The sequence below is a fragment of the Hypanus sabinus genome, chromosome 3 (assembly GCF_030144855.1).
Source record: "Hypanus sabinus isolate sHypSab1 chromosome 3, sHypSab1.hap1, whole genome shotgun sequence".
NCBI classification, from domain to species: Eukaryota; Metazoa; Chordata; class Chondrichthyes; order Myliobatiformes; family Dasyatidae; genus Hypanus; species Hypanus sabinus.
Genome location: NC_082708.1, coordinates 147,116,748 through 147,133,068, shown reverse-complemented (window position 1 = coordinate 147,133,068; position 16,321 = coordinate 147,116,748). Strand labels below are relative to the sequence as shown.

General features: G+C 41.3%; 1 protein-coding gene across 3 annotated transcripts in view; it reads right to left on the bottom strand.

The window, feature by feature from the left end:
* Positions 1–16,321, bottom strand: part of LOC132391756 (chondroitin sulfate N-acetylgalactosaminyltransferase 1-like) — a 167,684-nt gene that overhangs the window by 13,883 nt on the left and 137,480 nt on the right. For all 3 annotated transcript variants that reach the window (XM_059965333.1, XM_059965336.1, XM_059965335.1), the window contains 3 exons: positions 13,803–13,904; positions 10,993–11,171; positions 396–490 (listed from right to left, as the gene is read on the bottom strand). In XM_059965333.1, coding sequence (XP_059821316.1) covers positions 396–490; positions 10,993–11,171; positions 13,803–13,904 — 376 coding nt within the window. The remainder of the gene's footprint in view (positions 1–395; positions 491–10,992; positions 11,172–13,802; positions 13,905–16,321) is intronic.

Sequence of the window (16,321 nt, the reverse complement as noted above, 5' to 3'; positions counted from 1 at the left end):
GCTCCACATTTAAACATCACTAGCCAATCTTTCAGACATTAACCTTCATGTAGGAGGCTTTAAGACTCTAGGTTCAAATATTTTATTCAAAATACTGGAACCTCCAGCAGGGTTGAACTTCTTCAGTACTAAATGGAGCCTCGACATACAGTACATATCAGTGCTGCCCGGGTCACTGGAAAGGAACGTAAACTCAGGATCATCTGAGTTGGAGGCAAGACTACCAGCAACAGGAGCACTGCTTAACAGTGGTTCTATTTGGTTCTAACCCAAAGCAGCCAGCTTGCTGTAACAAGCAGCACTGGGTTTTGCACAGGAAAAGGAAAATTTGCACAGGTCATCTGTGTTAACAAGTCCTCCCTGTCAAGTTCTGATTGTTGTAACTGCACACTTACCAGCTGCTGTAGAATGGGTGGAACAGCATCATGATGTCCATAAATAATTGCAGGGTTGTACTGACTGAAGAGGACAGGGTAGAAAACCTTTTTTCCTATAAAACAGAATGAAAATGTTGGAACTAATGAAGGGTCTCAGCCTGAAACGTCATCTCATTATTCCTTCCCATAGATGCATATTGTCCTACTGAGTTCATCCAACACATTGTGTGTATTACTCTGGATTTCCAGCATCTGCCAGCCTGTACTCCTTTCCCTCTCTCACCTTCTTATTTTGGTATCTGCCCCCTTCCTTTCCAGTCCTGATGAAGGGTTTCAGCCCAAAACCTCAACTGTTTATTCCCCTCCGTTCATGCTGCCTGACTTGCTGAGATTTTATGTGTGAGGTTCAGATAGCTGGGGGGATTGAAAGGATGCTGGAAAGAGAGTGACCTATACTAATAACAGATATCAAAATAAGCATGTGGCAAGGTCCTCAATGTAGTTCATAGAGTCAAGGTGCCAAGGGAATGAAAAGAATAAGATGAGCACGCAAAATGAGGGGCAAGGGAGAAAACTGCAAAAAGGAAAGGAAATGAGATTTTTCAGGAGCCCTGGACTTGCTCCAGGCTTCTCAATAAGGTGGTCTCTCAGTTACAAATGGATACTCTACTGTTGTACCCTTCTTTTATAAAAATATTGTCCAATCAATTGATAAGGCAAATTGGTGCGAGTAACTGGTGTGAGGCAGGTGGGGGGCAGTAATTGTGTTAATTCAGTGGCAATACATTGCTGAATGTTCACCCAACTGACAACGTCCAACTATGTGTTCTTCAAAAATGTAAGGAAGTTCCATGAATAATTCTCTTTTCTCTAGTCCTACTGAAGGTTTCGGCCCGAAACGTTGACTGTTTACTCTTTTCCTGGCCTGCTGAGTTCCTCCAGGATTTTGTGTGTGTTGCTTGGATTTCCTGCATCTGCAGATTTTCTCTTGTCTGTGAGGTTATATTACAGTAAATGATCGATCAATTGGCAGTGCCCCAGAAATCTGATTATTTTTCTTCCATTGACCATTTATTGCTCATCACTAACAAGGAAGCCAGCAGTAAACTGATTCCTTTAATTAACAGAGATAAGCTCATGTGTTTCAGATACTCCCACACAGTAGTATTGGGTGGGAGATTCTAGGGTTTTAACCAAGTGATGATGAAGGAATGGGAAATATTGCCAAGTGTGGATAAAATAAGACTTGGAGGAGGAATGGTAGAAAGTGGCATTCTTAGATATCTCCTGACTTCACCGTTTTCAAAGTGGAAGAGAATTCTTTATAGGACTTTATTCTGAAGAGGCCTTGGTGCCATCATAGCCATTGTGTACTGTGGTCAAGGGACTGAACATTTAAGGTATCAATTGAGCATGCTGCTTGTCTTAATAATATCATGTTTATTGGATGTTGGTCATTAGTTCTCATTTATAACAAACCTTATTGATTTTGCTGGATTTTAATAGATTGCTTAATTATTTTACAGTGGCATGCAAAAGCTTGGGCACCCCTGGTCAAAATTTCTGTTACTATGAATAGCTAAGTGAGTAAAAGATGACCTGATTTCCAAAAGGCACGAAGATAAAGATGACACATTTCTTTAATATTTTAAGCAAGATTACTTTTTTATATCTATCTTTTACAGTTTCAAAATAACAAAAAAGGAAAATGGCCCGAAGCAAAAGTTTGGGCACCCTGCATGGTTGGTACTTAGTAACACCCCCTTTGGAAAGTATCACAGCTTGTAAACGCTTCCTGGTGCCAGCTAAGAGTCTTTCATTTCTAGTTTGGGGGATTTTCGCACATTCTTCCTTGCAAAAGGCTTCTAGTTCTGTAAGATTCTTGGGCCATCTTGCATGCACTGCTCTTTTTAGGACTATCCACAGATTTTCGATGATGGTTAGGTTGGGGGACTGTGAGGACCAGGGCAAAACCTTCAGCTTGCACCTCTTGAGGTAGTCCATTGTGGATTTTGAAGTGTGTTTAGGATCATTATCCTTTTGTATAAGCCATCATCTTCAGCTTTTCTTTTTACAGACAGTGTGATGTTTGCTTCCAGAATTTGCTGGTATTTAATTGAATTAATTCTTCCCTCTACCGGTGAAATGTTCCCCGTGCCACTGGCTGCAACACAAGCCCAAAGCATGATCGATCCACCCCCATGCTTAACAGTTGGAGAGGTGTTCTTTTCATGAAATTCTGCACCCTTTTTTCTCCAAACATACCTTTGCCCATTGCAGCCAAAATGTTCTATTTTAACTTCATCAGTCCACAGGACTTGTTTCCAAAATGCATCAGGCTAATTTAGATGTTCCTTTGCAAACTTTGGACACTGAATTTTGTGGTGAGCACGGAGGAAAGGTTTCTTTCAGATGACTCTTCCATGAAGGTCATATTTGTGCAGGGGTTGCTGCACAGTAGAACAGTGCACCATCACTCCAGAGTCTGCTAAATCTTTCTGAAGGTTTTTTGCAGTCGAACAGGAGTTTTGATTTGCCTTACTAGCAATCCTACAAGCAGTTCTCTTGGAAAGTTTTCATGGTCTTCCAGACCTCAACTTGACCTCCACCGTTCCTGTTAACTGCCATTTCTTAATTACATTACAAACTGAGGAAATGGCTACCTGAAAAATGCTTTGCTATCTTCTTACAGCCTTTCCCTGCTTTGTGGGCATAATTTATTTTCATTTTCAGAGCGCCAGGCAGCTGCCCATGGCTGCTGACTGTTGGGACAAGGTTTGAGGAGTCAGGGTATTTATAAAGCTTTGAAATTTGCATCAGCTGGCCTTTTCTAACAATGTCTGTGAACAAGCCATAGCACTAACAAGCTAATTAAGGTCTGAGATCTTGGTAAAAGTTATCTGAGAGCTCAAATCTCTTGGGGTGCCAAAACTTCTGCATGGTGCTCCTTTCCTTTTTTTCCACTCTAAAATTGTACAAAACAAAAATAATACACTAACCTTGCTTAAAATGTTGAAAAGAATGTTTCAACTTTAACTTTATGACTTTTGGAGGTCAGGTCATCTTCTACTCACTTAACTATTCACAGTAACAGAAATTTTGATCAGGGGTGCCCAAACTTTTGCATGCCACTGTGTATCGAGTTAAAAGGAGAAATGAAACAAGACTTTTAAAATCAGAAGGGGGGAGGATAAGGAATCATATCACAGTCCAATGAAGTCAAAAACAAGAGTGTAAAAAAAGAGAAGACACAGAAAAATAGAAAACCTACAGCACAATCCATGTCCTTCAGCCCACAATGCCATGCCAAATATGAACTTATTTTAGAAGTTACCCAGGGTTACCCATAGCCCTCTATTTTTCTCTGCTCCATGTACCTATCCAGGAGTCTCTTAGATCACCCTATCATGGCCGCCTCCACCACCATCGTCAACAGCCTTTTCCACGCACTCACCACTCTGCGAAAAAAACTTGCCCCTGAAATCTCCTCCGTATCTACTTCCAAGCACCTTAGAACTGTCCCCTCTCGTGCTAATCATTTCAGCCCTGGGAGAAAGCTTCTGACTATCCACACAATCAATGCCTCTTATCACTTTATGCACTTCTTTCAGGTCACCTCTCATCCTCTGTCGCTCCAAGGAGAAACAGCCAAGTTCACTCAAGCTATTCTCATAAGGCATGCTCCCCAATCCAGGCAACATCCTTATAAATCTCCTCTGCACCCTTTCTATGGCTTCCACATCCTTCCTGTAGTGAAGTGACCAGAACTGAGCACAGTACTCCAAGTGGGGTCTGACCAGGGTCCTATAAAGCTGTAACATTACCTCTTGGCTCTTAAACTCAATCCTATGGTTGATGAAGGCCAATGCACCATATGGTTTCTTAACCACAGGGTCAACCTACACAGCAGCTTTGAGTGTCCTATGGACTTGGACCCCACGATCACTCTGATCCTCCACACTGCCAAGAGTCTTACCATTAATACTATATCTGCCATCATATTTGATCTACCAAAATGAAACATCTCATTTTTATTTGAGTTGAACTCATCTGCCACTTTTCAGCCCAGTTTTGCATCCTATTGATGTCCCACTGTAACCTCTGACAGCCCTCCACACCTTTCCACAACACCCCCAACCTTTGTGTCTTTGAGTCTTCGTGTTAAGACTCTTAGAATCACAAAATGTTGACCAGTTTCTCCAGTCTGCTCAAGATGCTTTCATCAAAAGAATGAAGACGGTTCAAAGCAGGTAACCTTATTTCTTTGGAATTTCCTGACATCTGGGAGCATTGAGGATGCCAAGAAATGACTAACGTAAGCTCAGACCAGATCTATCAATAAGCTTAGTGCCCGAGTTCCAGGAGTTAAATAGAATAATGAATAAAGGCAGTCTTTTGCTTCATTTTGACAACGCTCGGTGATCTGCAAATTGGTGCATTTCTGTTTAAATCCATTACAAATGTTTATATTGCCATTCCTTCAGATATTCAGTGCCAAGGTACTGTACTGTTGCAGGAAAATCAGTGTTGGTTTAAATTCTCACTGCTGCCCATTCTTCAGACGAGTGGGGAACCTGAGTACTGCAAATTCTGGCACAGGATCCAAGTTCAACAAAACATCCAAAGGTACTACGTGGCATCAGAACTGAGGGACATAGAATTAACCATCAAAATCAAGGCACAATTTCAAATTCAATCCTGTACATAGAGAGACCCTTTTGCCAAGTTAGTCCCAGTGGTACCATTCAGAGCAGTGATGGGATCATCTCCATGCTATGGGAATTGGATGAAGCAATGGTTCAAATTTTCCAAAATAAAGCTGGGGAAGAAAAAAATAGGGAAAGGGATAAAAAGAAATACTGAAAACTTGGAATTTGTTTTTTGGAACGGAAGGAAACTTCTGTGAAGTGTTAATAGCAGCACACTTAGGTTGACTAAAAGTTTAAGAATTAAAAAATATATATATTTGAATGGTAGGACTTGGATGATCCATTTTGTCATCCTGGCTGTCTTTCAGATGTGTGGATAAAATGAGTGGAAACAGTAAAATGACCTTGCAATTGTCCTTTAAATCTACTTGTGATGCTGTGATGGATAAACAAAGTTACTAACACATCCCACATTCCTGCAATGTGATTGCCAGCTGTTCAAGGTGGCGAATTACAGGAAGGTGAGAAACTTCAGTGTCAGAATTTTTGTTCATTGTTTTTCCTGTCAGGAGATTTATACACAGAAATTAAAGTAGCTGCGCAGATGCTTCCTCTGATTTGGAGGAATGTCCAGCTGCCGAGTTTGAGTTTGCAATTTGAAATTCAACACGTAGAGAGAAACTATAAATGTCGATATAGTCACTAGAACAGCAGGGCAAAACTGGTGTAATATGACCAGGTATCCCTACTACCCACTCACTGCAAAATACAACAGAGCATCATTCCTCTCTTTCCTTTGTTTAGATACACTAGAACAGCTCAAAAGTATTTAGCAACAATCTTTACAGAGCTCTGTTGATTGATAGCTGACATTGAACTCAGTATCTATTGACCCCTTGCCAATACTTTAGGACGCAAGACAACAATTTACCAAGTTCATGGGATCTGTGTGACTGTAACTTCCACCAAGGGCAAAAGTATCAATGTTATGTGGATACCTGCTGTAACGAGGAGATGCATTGCCATTCCTTTGTCATGACTGGTCAACTGCCCCAAACTCAGTGGAAGCAGCTTCATCAGGCAGACTGGAGAAGGCCCCAGCATCACCTCATTAACTAAAATATTATATAAACTATACCTTAGAACAACTGCTCTAGGAGCAAAAGCCAGAAAAGTTTAACACCAAAACCACAAACTAATGCATTGTTGGTAAAATCTTGGCTCAGTTGTGGCCCTGTCAGCTTTCAATGCAGTATTTAGTCCCTCTGCTGTGCAGCACAGAGGGAATGCTACATTATTGTAGGGGTGTCATCTCAGCTGAGAGAACAAACTGAATGTCCCATACACAAACTGAGGATGACCATGTAAATTGTATTAGTTGATGTTTGTCTATCAACATACAGTGCCTATAAAAAGTATTCACCTATTCACCAACACCACCCCACCCTTGTAAGTTTTCATGTTTTATTGTTTTACAACATTGAAACACAGATTTATTTCAGATTTCTTGACACTGATCAACAAAAAAAAGACACTTGTGTCAAAATGAAAACAGATCTCTACAATGCAAATTAAATTAATTACAAAAAATAAAACACAAATAATTGTGTCACACCTCACTATCAGATGTGGGTAAGCGTACCGGACAAGAGTCACCAGCTGGGAGAAAAAACCGCAACAGTGTGTTAGTGCAAGGGGTTTTATGTAGTCCCAGGTGAAATAAAAAGAGCAAAAGCTGCCCAAAAGTTGTGAAGAAAAAGTATTTACAAATAGACAAATAAAAACAAACACATCAAACATTTCCAAATATACAGAGGCTTTCTCCACAACACACTTTGTTGTTAACTTTCCAATATACAGTAACTATTCACTGTCAAATCCAACCTCCACACCCACCAGCAAAGCCAAACCGAGGATTTAAATCTGCTTGCGTAGGGTGTAGTGCGACTGCTCCCACTGACCCAAGCATTATCTTAAGACACCCCAAACTGTCCTTTGAGTCTTTTCCGGCTGTTCTGCTGTCTACAAACTGAAGCAATGCTGTGAATGAAAATAAATGAAGCTGTTTGGAATGCCTGTGTCCAGAATCCTAGTTCTTATGGGTTATAAACCAGTATTAACTGAAGGGATTGTTTTGATTAGCCAAACTAGCAATTGTTTACTGTTGGGGTATGGTTGGTGAACTCCCAAGAACTACAGAACAGGAGGGCAAAATGTGTCAACTACTGGGGAAACTAGACCAAGGAACAGAACGAGGAAGAGTAAATAACTGGGCAAAGGGGGCAAGGTTAGTGGGACAAATCGCATTTTCAACTGTTCCATCAAAAACTGATTGCATAACCATTCATTGCCTTCAAGTCAGTATTTAGTAGATGCACCTTTGGCAGTAATTACAGCCTTGAGTCTGTGTGGATAGGTCTCTATCAGCTTTGCACATCTGGACTCTGCAATTTTTCCCCGTTCTTCTTTACAAAACTTCTGAAGCTCTGGCAGAATGCATGGGGATCATGAGTGAACAGCCCTTTGCAAGTCCAGCCATAAACTCTCTATTGGATTGTGGTCTGAACTCTGACTTGGCCATTCCAGAACATTAACTTGGTTTCTTTTAAGCCATTCCTGTGTAGCTTTGGTTTTACACTTGGAAAACAAGTCACTGTCTTGCTGGAAAACAAATCTTCTCCCAAGTCACAGTTCTCTTGCAGACTGCATCAGGATTTCCCTGTATTTTGCTCAATTTTAACCCTTCCAAGACCAGCTGCAGTGAAGTATCCCCACCGCATGATGCATCTCTATGTTTCATGGTAGATACAGTGTGTTTCTGATGATGTGTGGTGTCAGCTTTTGCAAAATATAACATTTAACCTGATGGCCAAATGCTCAATTTTGGTTTCATCGGACCACAGAATATTCTTCCAGCTGACTTCAGAGTTTCCTGCGTGCCTTCTGGCAAACTCTAGCTGAGATTTTATGTGAGATTTTTTCAGCAGTGGCTTTCTCTTTGCCACTCTCCCATAAAGCTGTGTCTAGTGAAGCACCCGGGCAACAGTAGTTGTATGCACAGTCTCTCCCATTTCAACCACTTTAGAGTTATCTTAGGTCTCTTGGTGGCCTCTCTCACTAGTCCATTTCTTGCACAGTCACTCAGTTTCTGAGGATGGCCTGCTCTAGGCAGATTTACAGCTGTGCTATATTCTTTCCATTTCTTGATGGTGGACTTAACTGCGCTGCAAGGGATATTCAGTGACTTGGACATTTTCTTGTATCCATCTCCTGACTTGTGCTTTTCAATAACCATTTTTTGCAGAGTTACTTGGAGTGTTGTTTTGTCTTCATGGTGTAGTTTTTGCCAGGATACTGACTCACCAGCAGTTTGATCTTCCAGATACAGGTGTATACAATCAATTGAATCACCTTGACTGCACACAGTTCTCCAAAAACAGATCTCTATTTAACTAATTATGTGACTTCTAAAACCTGAAGCAATGAAGATTTGATGTGTCATATTAAAGGGGGTGAATACTTATGCAATCAATTATTTTGTATTTTATATTTGTAATTAGATCATTTTGTAGAGATCTGTTTCCATTTTGACACGAAAGAGTCTTTTCTGTTGATCAGCATCAAAAGGGCCGAGTTAGATCCACTGTTACTCAATGTTGTAAAACAATAAAACATGAGAACTTCTGGGGGGGTGGGGGGTGGGAGGTGAATACTTGTTACGGGCACTGTAGGTGGAATATGTAGTCACTACCTCATTGACAACTGTTACATTTAGACCAGTGGTTCCCAAACCGGGGTCCACAGAGCCCTTGATTAATGGTAGGGGTCCATGACATAAAAAAGGTTGGGAACCCCTGATTTAGACCATAGCACTGTTAAACGTAGGAGCAGATTAAAAGCCATTTAGCCTATTGAGTCTTCTCTGTCATTCCATCATGGCTGATTTATTTTCAGATCTCAATACCATTCTCCCACCTTCTTCCCCAACTATTAACATTCTCACTAAAGAAGAACCTTCCAAACTTCACTTTAAGTATACCCAATGATTTGGCCTTCACAGCCATCTATGACAATGAATTTCATAGGTTCACTCCCTCCTGAATCCTCTTCATCTCTGTTCGAAAGGAATATCCTTTTATTCTGAAGCTGCACCCTCTTATATAAAGTGTCTATAAAAAGTATTCAGCCGCCTTGGAAGTTTTCGTTTTATTGTTTTACATTGAATCACAGTGGATTTAATTCAGATTTTTGACACTGATCAATAGAAAAAGACACTTGTGCCAAAGTGAAAACAGATCTCTACAAAGTGATCTGAATTAATTAAAAATATAAAACCCAAAATAATTGATTGTATTCACCCACCTTTAAAATGGCATACCAAATCATCACTGCTGCGGTCAATTGGTTTTGGAAGTCACATAATCAGTTAAATGAGTGTTTGGTTTTTGGAGACCTGTGTACAGTCAAGGTGTTTCATGTAGTAAAAACACACCTGTATCTGGAAAGTCTAACTGTTGGTGAATCAGTATCCCGGCACAAACTACACCATGAAGACAAAAGAACATTCCAAGCAACTCCACAAATAAGTTATTGAAAAGCACAAGTCAGGAGATGGATACAAGAAAATTTCCAAGTCACTGAATATCACTTTGAGCAGAATCAAGTCCATCATCAAGAAATGGAAAGAATATGGCACAGCTGTAAATCTGTTTAGAGCAAGCCATCCTCAAAAACTGAGTGAACGTGCAAGATGGGGACCAGTCGGCGAGGCCATCAAGAGACCTATGACAACTGGAGGAGTTACAAGCTTCAGTGTCTGAGATGGGAGAGACTGTACGTACAATTGTTGCCTGGGTGCTTCACCAGTCACAGCTTCATGGGAGAGTGGCAAAGAGACAGCCACTGTTGAAAACAACTCACATGAAATCTCGGCTAGAGTTCGCCAGGAGACAAGCAGGTAATTCTGAAGTCAGCTGGAAGAAGATTCTGTGGTCTGATGAAACCAAAATTGCTCTTTTTGGCCATCAGACTAAACACTATGTTTGACATAAGCCCAACACCACACATAATCAAAAACACACCATTTCTAACGCGAAGCATGGTCATGATTGCGCTATGCTCTGGGGATGCTTCACAGCAGCAGGCTCTGGAAGGTTTGTGAAGGTACAGAGTAAAATGAATGCAGCAAAATACAGAGAAATCCTGGAGGAAACCCGGATGCAGTCTGCAAGAGAACTGCGACTTGGGAGAAGATATGTTTTCCAGGAAGACAATGACCCCAAGCATAAAGCCAAAGCTACACAGGAACGGCTTTAAAACAACAAAGTTAATGACTTGGAGTGGCCAAGTCAGAGTCCTAAACTCAATCCAATTGAGAATTTGTGGCTGGATTTGAAAAGGGGTGTTCGCTCATAATCGCCATGCAATCTGACAGCTTGAGCATTTGTGTAAAGAAGAATGGGAGGGGAAAATTGCAGTGTCCAGATGTGCAAAGCTGATAAAGACCTATCCACACAGACTCAAGACTGTAATTGTTGCCAAAAGTGCATACTGACTTGAAGGGGGTGAATACTCATGCAATCAATGATTTTGTGTTTTATATTTGTAATTAATTTAGATCACTTTGTAGAGATCTGTTTTCACTTTGACATGAAAGTCTGTTTCTGTTGATAGGTGCCAAAAGCCAAATTAAATCCACTGTGATTCATTGTTGTAAAACACTAAAATATGAAAACTTCCAAAGGGGTGAATACTTTTTATAGGCACTGTATTTCCCATATATAATGGCAGCTACAATTCAAAAGGTACTCTTATTGCTGGAAAACACTTCTTAATATCCAGAGATCAGCAAAAGCCCAACATAAATGCAAGGTACAGAATCCTATAGTGCAAAAAGAGCCCACTTAGCTCATCATGTTTGTTCCAGACTTTTCAAGTTGTTTCTTGGTGTGCAATCAGTGAAATACCTGGCTGGGCGTTCAATCGGCAGGTGTTCAGAAACTCTGCTGTGAAGTATATATCCACGTCACAGAAAAATAACAGGACATTGTTTCCCTTCCAAGCACGAGCACCAACATCCAGGCCCTTCCCACGGGAGAAATCCTCCTCCAGGGGAATGAAGGTGTAGTTCTTGTAGTTGGCTTCTCTAGAACAAGGCAGACAAAAATTTTACTTCATTGTTAGTACTTTCTTTCTGCTCCAACAGTTGGCAGGCACTGTTCCTAATTAAATAAGTAGGTGTCTTCATTATACAAGAATCGCATTTTAGATCAAGAGCAACAAATGAAATAGCAGCAGTTTTGGTTTAGACTATTTAAGGAGAAGAATATCAAAAGCTCTAACATTGTGTCCATTACAATTCAGGAAAGACAAGTGGCTCTGCAAACACACAGCTACCTGACTTGCCTATAATGCGGTGTTTCTTTATCCACACTGGACCATCGTGACAGCTGCAGGGTGAGAGGTAAAAATAGTACATGCAGCTCTTGGTAGTAATGCCAGCATTAAACCACACATTAAAATGATACACACCTCACTTAGAATGAACTGATATTTCATAAATTCACTTTATCTGCTTTTCTTACCCACTTCAGCTAAATATCTGGGACTACCTTTTGCAAGTCCAGATCAGTGGAAGATTTGCTTTCAAGATCTTGGAATTCAATTTTCTTTTTGTTAATAAGTTTGGTATTGAATAAAATTAAAGTGAAAGGATTAAGACAAGATGGTTGCTGTCGCTCCAATGAGTGAGCAGGTGAGGTAGAGGTTATGGTGGGAGCAGTACGGTAGGTGTAGAAGACACGACTGAGAATTTCAACACCAGGTGGGTTGAGAGAGAGATGGAGTTGGAGGTCCTTGTAACATGGAAAATATGGGATCAGAAACCTGCGCAGAACTTCCACTGATTCATCAGGATTTTCTGGGAAATCTGTGTAAATCTGTTATAGACTCTTCGAGACAGAGACAGACACACACAGAAACAGACTCTCTGACCCAACAAGTCTACATCAATCACTCACTTTTGCACTAATCCTAATCTAGCCAATATTATGCTCCCCATATTCCCATTAATTACCCTCTCCCCCCACCTCAGATTGTACCACTCACCCACACACTAGGAGCATATACGGTGACCAATTTAACCTGCTAGCCCACACGTTATTGAGATGTAGGAGGAAATGTGAGAACCCGAAGGAAGTGTACCATCACAGGCAGAACGTGCAGACTCCATACAGACAACACCAGAGCTGAGGATCAAACCTGCATCATTAGGGCAGTGAAGCAACAGCTCGGTTAATTGCACTGCTGTGCTTCCCTGAAAGTGGATGATGCTTTGACCAAGTTCAATCCAAGACTGGAACGATCTATCCGACATAGTTGGAGATTGGCGGAGCGCACACAACTGCCTAATATATTAAATTACACGACTGGAAACAACAACAAAAATCACACCTTGAAAAGTAGAAAGGAAAATCAAACAGGAAATTCCTGCCACTGCACTCTGATTTCCATTTGCCAATCACTTCCCAAGCCAACAAAAAATTCTTTCAGGTTAGCTCTAAACCAGAATTAAAATTACTCGAAGTAAATTAATAGGCCCCCGAGGGACCACTGTATTTAAACAGCACCTTTCCAAAGGGAGAGGACGAGCAGCAAAATGAAAGGTTTAAACTTAATGAACTGGCCACTTCAAACAGGTCATTCTGGCGAGGGCTGCACTGGTGTTACACTGGCTGCAGCAAATTGAAATTCATCAGGTAGGAAGGAGGCTGCCCTGGAATGTGGGTTGCCCAACTTTCTTCCCAAGTGGAGATAAGTAACTGTCCATTTACAAGATCCAAAAAGACGTGCAGGAATAATAAAATGTTACTCCATGTGATGAGTATTATCCCAGCTACTGCACACCTTCTCAGGAAGTAATGTTTCATTGATTCAAGGATCCAGATTGGAATTGGATTGTGAAGGTTATACAGGGAGGAATCAGGAAAGATGATAGGGTAGTTGATTAGAGAAAGGTGTAAAATTTAGCTAGATTATTGGCCACAATGTCTGGACAAATAATGGAGAGTCAGAAATCTGCTGGCCCTTTGCTGAGTGAGATCTTGGGTCTTTGACTCAGGGGTAGGGATAGATTAGAGCAGGGTACAGGTGGAGACTGGTACATAGAAGCAGTTTCAGCTTGAGGACAGTGTACTTACAATAAGAAATGGTCACCAGGGGACTAGGAATAAGCAACTAGTTTCATTACATATTCAAACAAAAAAGGCTACTCGGCATCAGATGATCTCATTAGGAAAGCTCTCTCAGTTGCTTCTGCCCACCACTCTCTCTCTCAGAGAGTTTATTACCAAGGAGATAGAGAAAATTTCCAACATGGTTTTCATTGTACTTTTTTTTCATTGCTACCTCTGGCTAAAGCTGACACCCAGGCAAATGAGTAACCCTCACTGAATTAACATTGTGTTTTGTTTCTCAGTGACTAAGTCAGGCCTGTGTACGCAAATTGCACAGAGGCTATAGGAGTGTCAGAAAACTGTTTGCCTATTTCCTTATTTTGCTCCCCTTTGTAACTGTTTGTTAAAAATCTCTGCTCTTTTTCTGCTTCTTAGGTATAAACCTCTTCCACTTTCTCCTGCAAGTGAGTTGGCCCTTTCCTGGAGTGACTAAACTCCACACACTGAACCTCAGCAATTAATATTAGTGGAGGGGAGGGGGTGGATGGTAGGTCACAAGAATTGGTCAATGGTGCCTGACCCGTCAAGTGGCCAGCACTCACCTGGACACATATTCAAGTATGGCTTTTACTTCATTCATTTGTTCTGTCCCAAAGTAAACCACAGTGAGGTGAACTCTGCCATCCATTCGAACACCCACCTCCCTGGAAGACAGAAGAGAAAGACAATTATTTTCAGCTGAATTTTAATTTCCCATACTGCATGGAAAGGTAAAGCAAAGAAAAAGTTCAAAATTGTATTGATTTGACTCAAAGATGGCAAAATGCTTAACCCAACTTAAACTAGTTGTGGTTTATTTGTCAGCTCTAAATTCTCCCATCCCTGTGTCACAAGGTTATGGGTTTAAACCCTGCTCAAGGGAGCACTCAGCCTCTCAAATTTGCTCATCAATCAATAGGATCATTGCCAGTCTTCTGCTTCAATTCCATTGTCATGCATAATCATCTCATCCCCGATTCCTTAACACCCATAGATCTATCAAACTGGCCAAGCTCTGCAATTCTACAAGATAGAGAACTGAAAAACTTCACCAACTTCATCTCAGGCCACAATGCATAACACAATAACTCAGGAAAATAAATGCTCTTTTTCAATAAGTCCATATCTGGAAGCACCAATAATACTAATTAATCTTCAGAATCCTTTCAGATTAATGTCAATTTGATACAAGTTATTTTTGAGATGCGAAGACAATTCAAATATATATATATATAGAAAATGATGGAGATTCAAATTAAGGCCAAGAAATTCCTTCCTGTGGCACAAGTTTCAATATACTGTCTGGAGGTTCAGTGAAAATCTTGTTATGTATACCATTCATACAGATCAACTCAATACAACAGTGCACAAAGGTGAAGTGCTGCAATTACACAGGAAGTGTAGTGAAAGTGGTCAATAAACACAGGGTCATAACGACGTAGATTGTCAGGTCTTTTTGTTCAAGGGAACTGTACAATAATCTTAAACAGCAGGATCGAGGTTTCCTTGAGCCTGGTGGTATATGCTTTCAGGCTTTTAAATTTTCTGCCCAATGGGGGAAGTGGGGCAGAGAAGAATCTGAATCAGATTTGCTATCACTGACGTATGTTGTGAAATTTGTTGTTCTGTGGCAGCAGTGCAGTGCAATACATTTTAAAAATTACCGTCAGTTATAAAAAATAAAATTTAAAAAAATATGCAAAAGAGAGAATATCTGGGGTAAGTGGCCATTTTACCGAAGCAGCAAGACAGAGTCCATAGTCTATGGACATTGTCCCTTCATCAGAAACAGGGAAAAACAAATGGAGTACAGCAGTGGAGCCTTATACTGGTGTAGGTGACCCAGACAGAGATGCAGAAAGGTACAAAATTTACTTCATTCACTTTTAACTAAAGCAGCCCCTTCTGGATAACATGCCATTCATGCACATGCAGCAAAATAAGTTCAGTGGCTCAAACACAAATGGGTCTCAAATCACCTTACTAAGCCCTGATTGTAGAGAGCCTCAAGTTGCGAGGTGCAAACCTTACCAATGACGTGTCCTGTGCGAACCATGTAGATGTTACAGTCAGGGTAGTACACAAGCACCTCTATTTCCTCAGAAGGCTAAGGAAATTCAGCTTGTCACCAATGTTCATTCTGGAGTAGAGGTCACTCACCTCTCTATCTGTTTGCCCCGTCTATGATTACTTCCTCATTGATAGGTTTGAGGGGAATCATCTTGCTCTGAGAGGGGCCGAGGGCTTTCTTGATGCCAGCTTATATGCCCCTGATATTGCCTGTCAGCGCTGCTGTCTGGACATCTTCATTGAGCTGCATCCGGTACTCGCTGGCATAGCATCTGACAGTCTGCTGAACTTTACTACCAACAACCCTGATGCTTATACTCAGCTTGGGCAACAGGTTTGGCTTCAATGATGGGGTAATCTTGTTGGATATGGCTTCGAACCAGTCATTTGGCTTCAAGGTCCTCTTCCCAAAGGCGGCTAAGGCTTGTGTTGTAAGTGGCATTCTGCCGAAGTTTCTTCCTGCATTTCTTTGTGACAGAGTTTCCAGGCTGCTGGGTGCTCAGTTCGTTCTCGAAGGACCTAGGAATCAGGTCTGGGTGAGACATCTTGCCGACCTCAATGCAAGGGTTACCTTCTTGTTCAGCGCAATGGAATTTCTCTGATTGCAGTCTCATTGTGCACCATATCTCACTGACCTCTACTCCTGAGTGAACACTGTCACCACCTCAGCACTGGATGCATTGATTCCCTGCCAACAATGGAAGAACTGGATGCACAGCCAATCCTGAGGAGCTCAGTAAGGCCATTGGCAGCTTGACCTCAGAAAAAGCACCAGGCAATAATGGGATTCCCCCAGAGCTGGTTCAGCACTGCATGACTATGCTCTGCACTTGCTGCATTACGTCCTCCGTCAGGAAGGAACTGAGGGACGCCAAGTTCATTACCTCAACTTTGGACATGATTTTCCCTCTTCACAACCCCAATGGAAGTGCAGAGAACAGAAGAAGCCCCTCTACGTTACGTTTATTAATCTCACGAATACATCTGACTCAGTTAGCCGAGACAGGCTCTT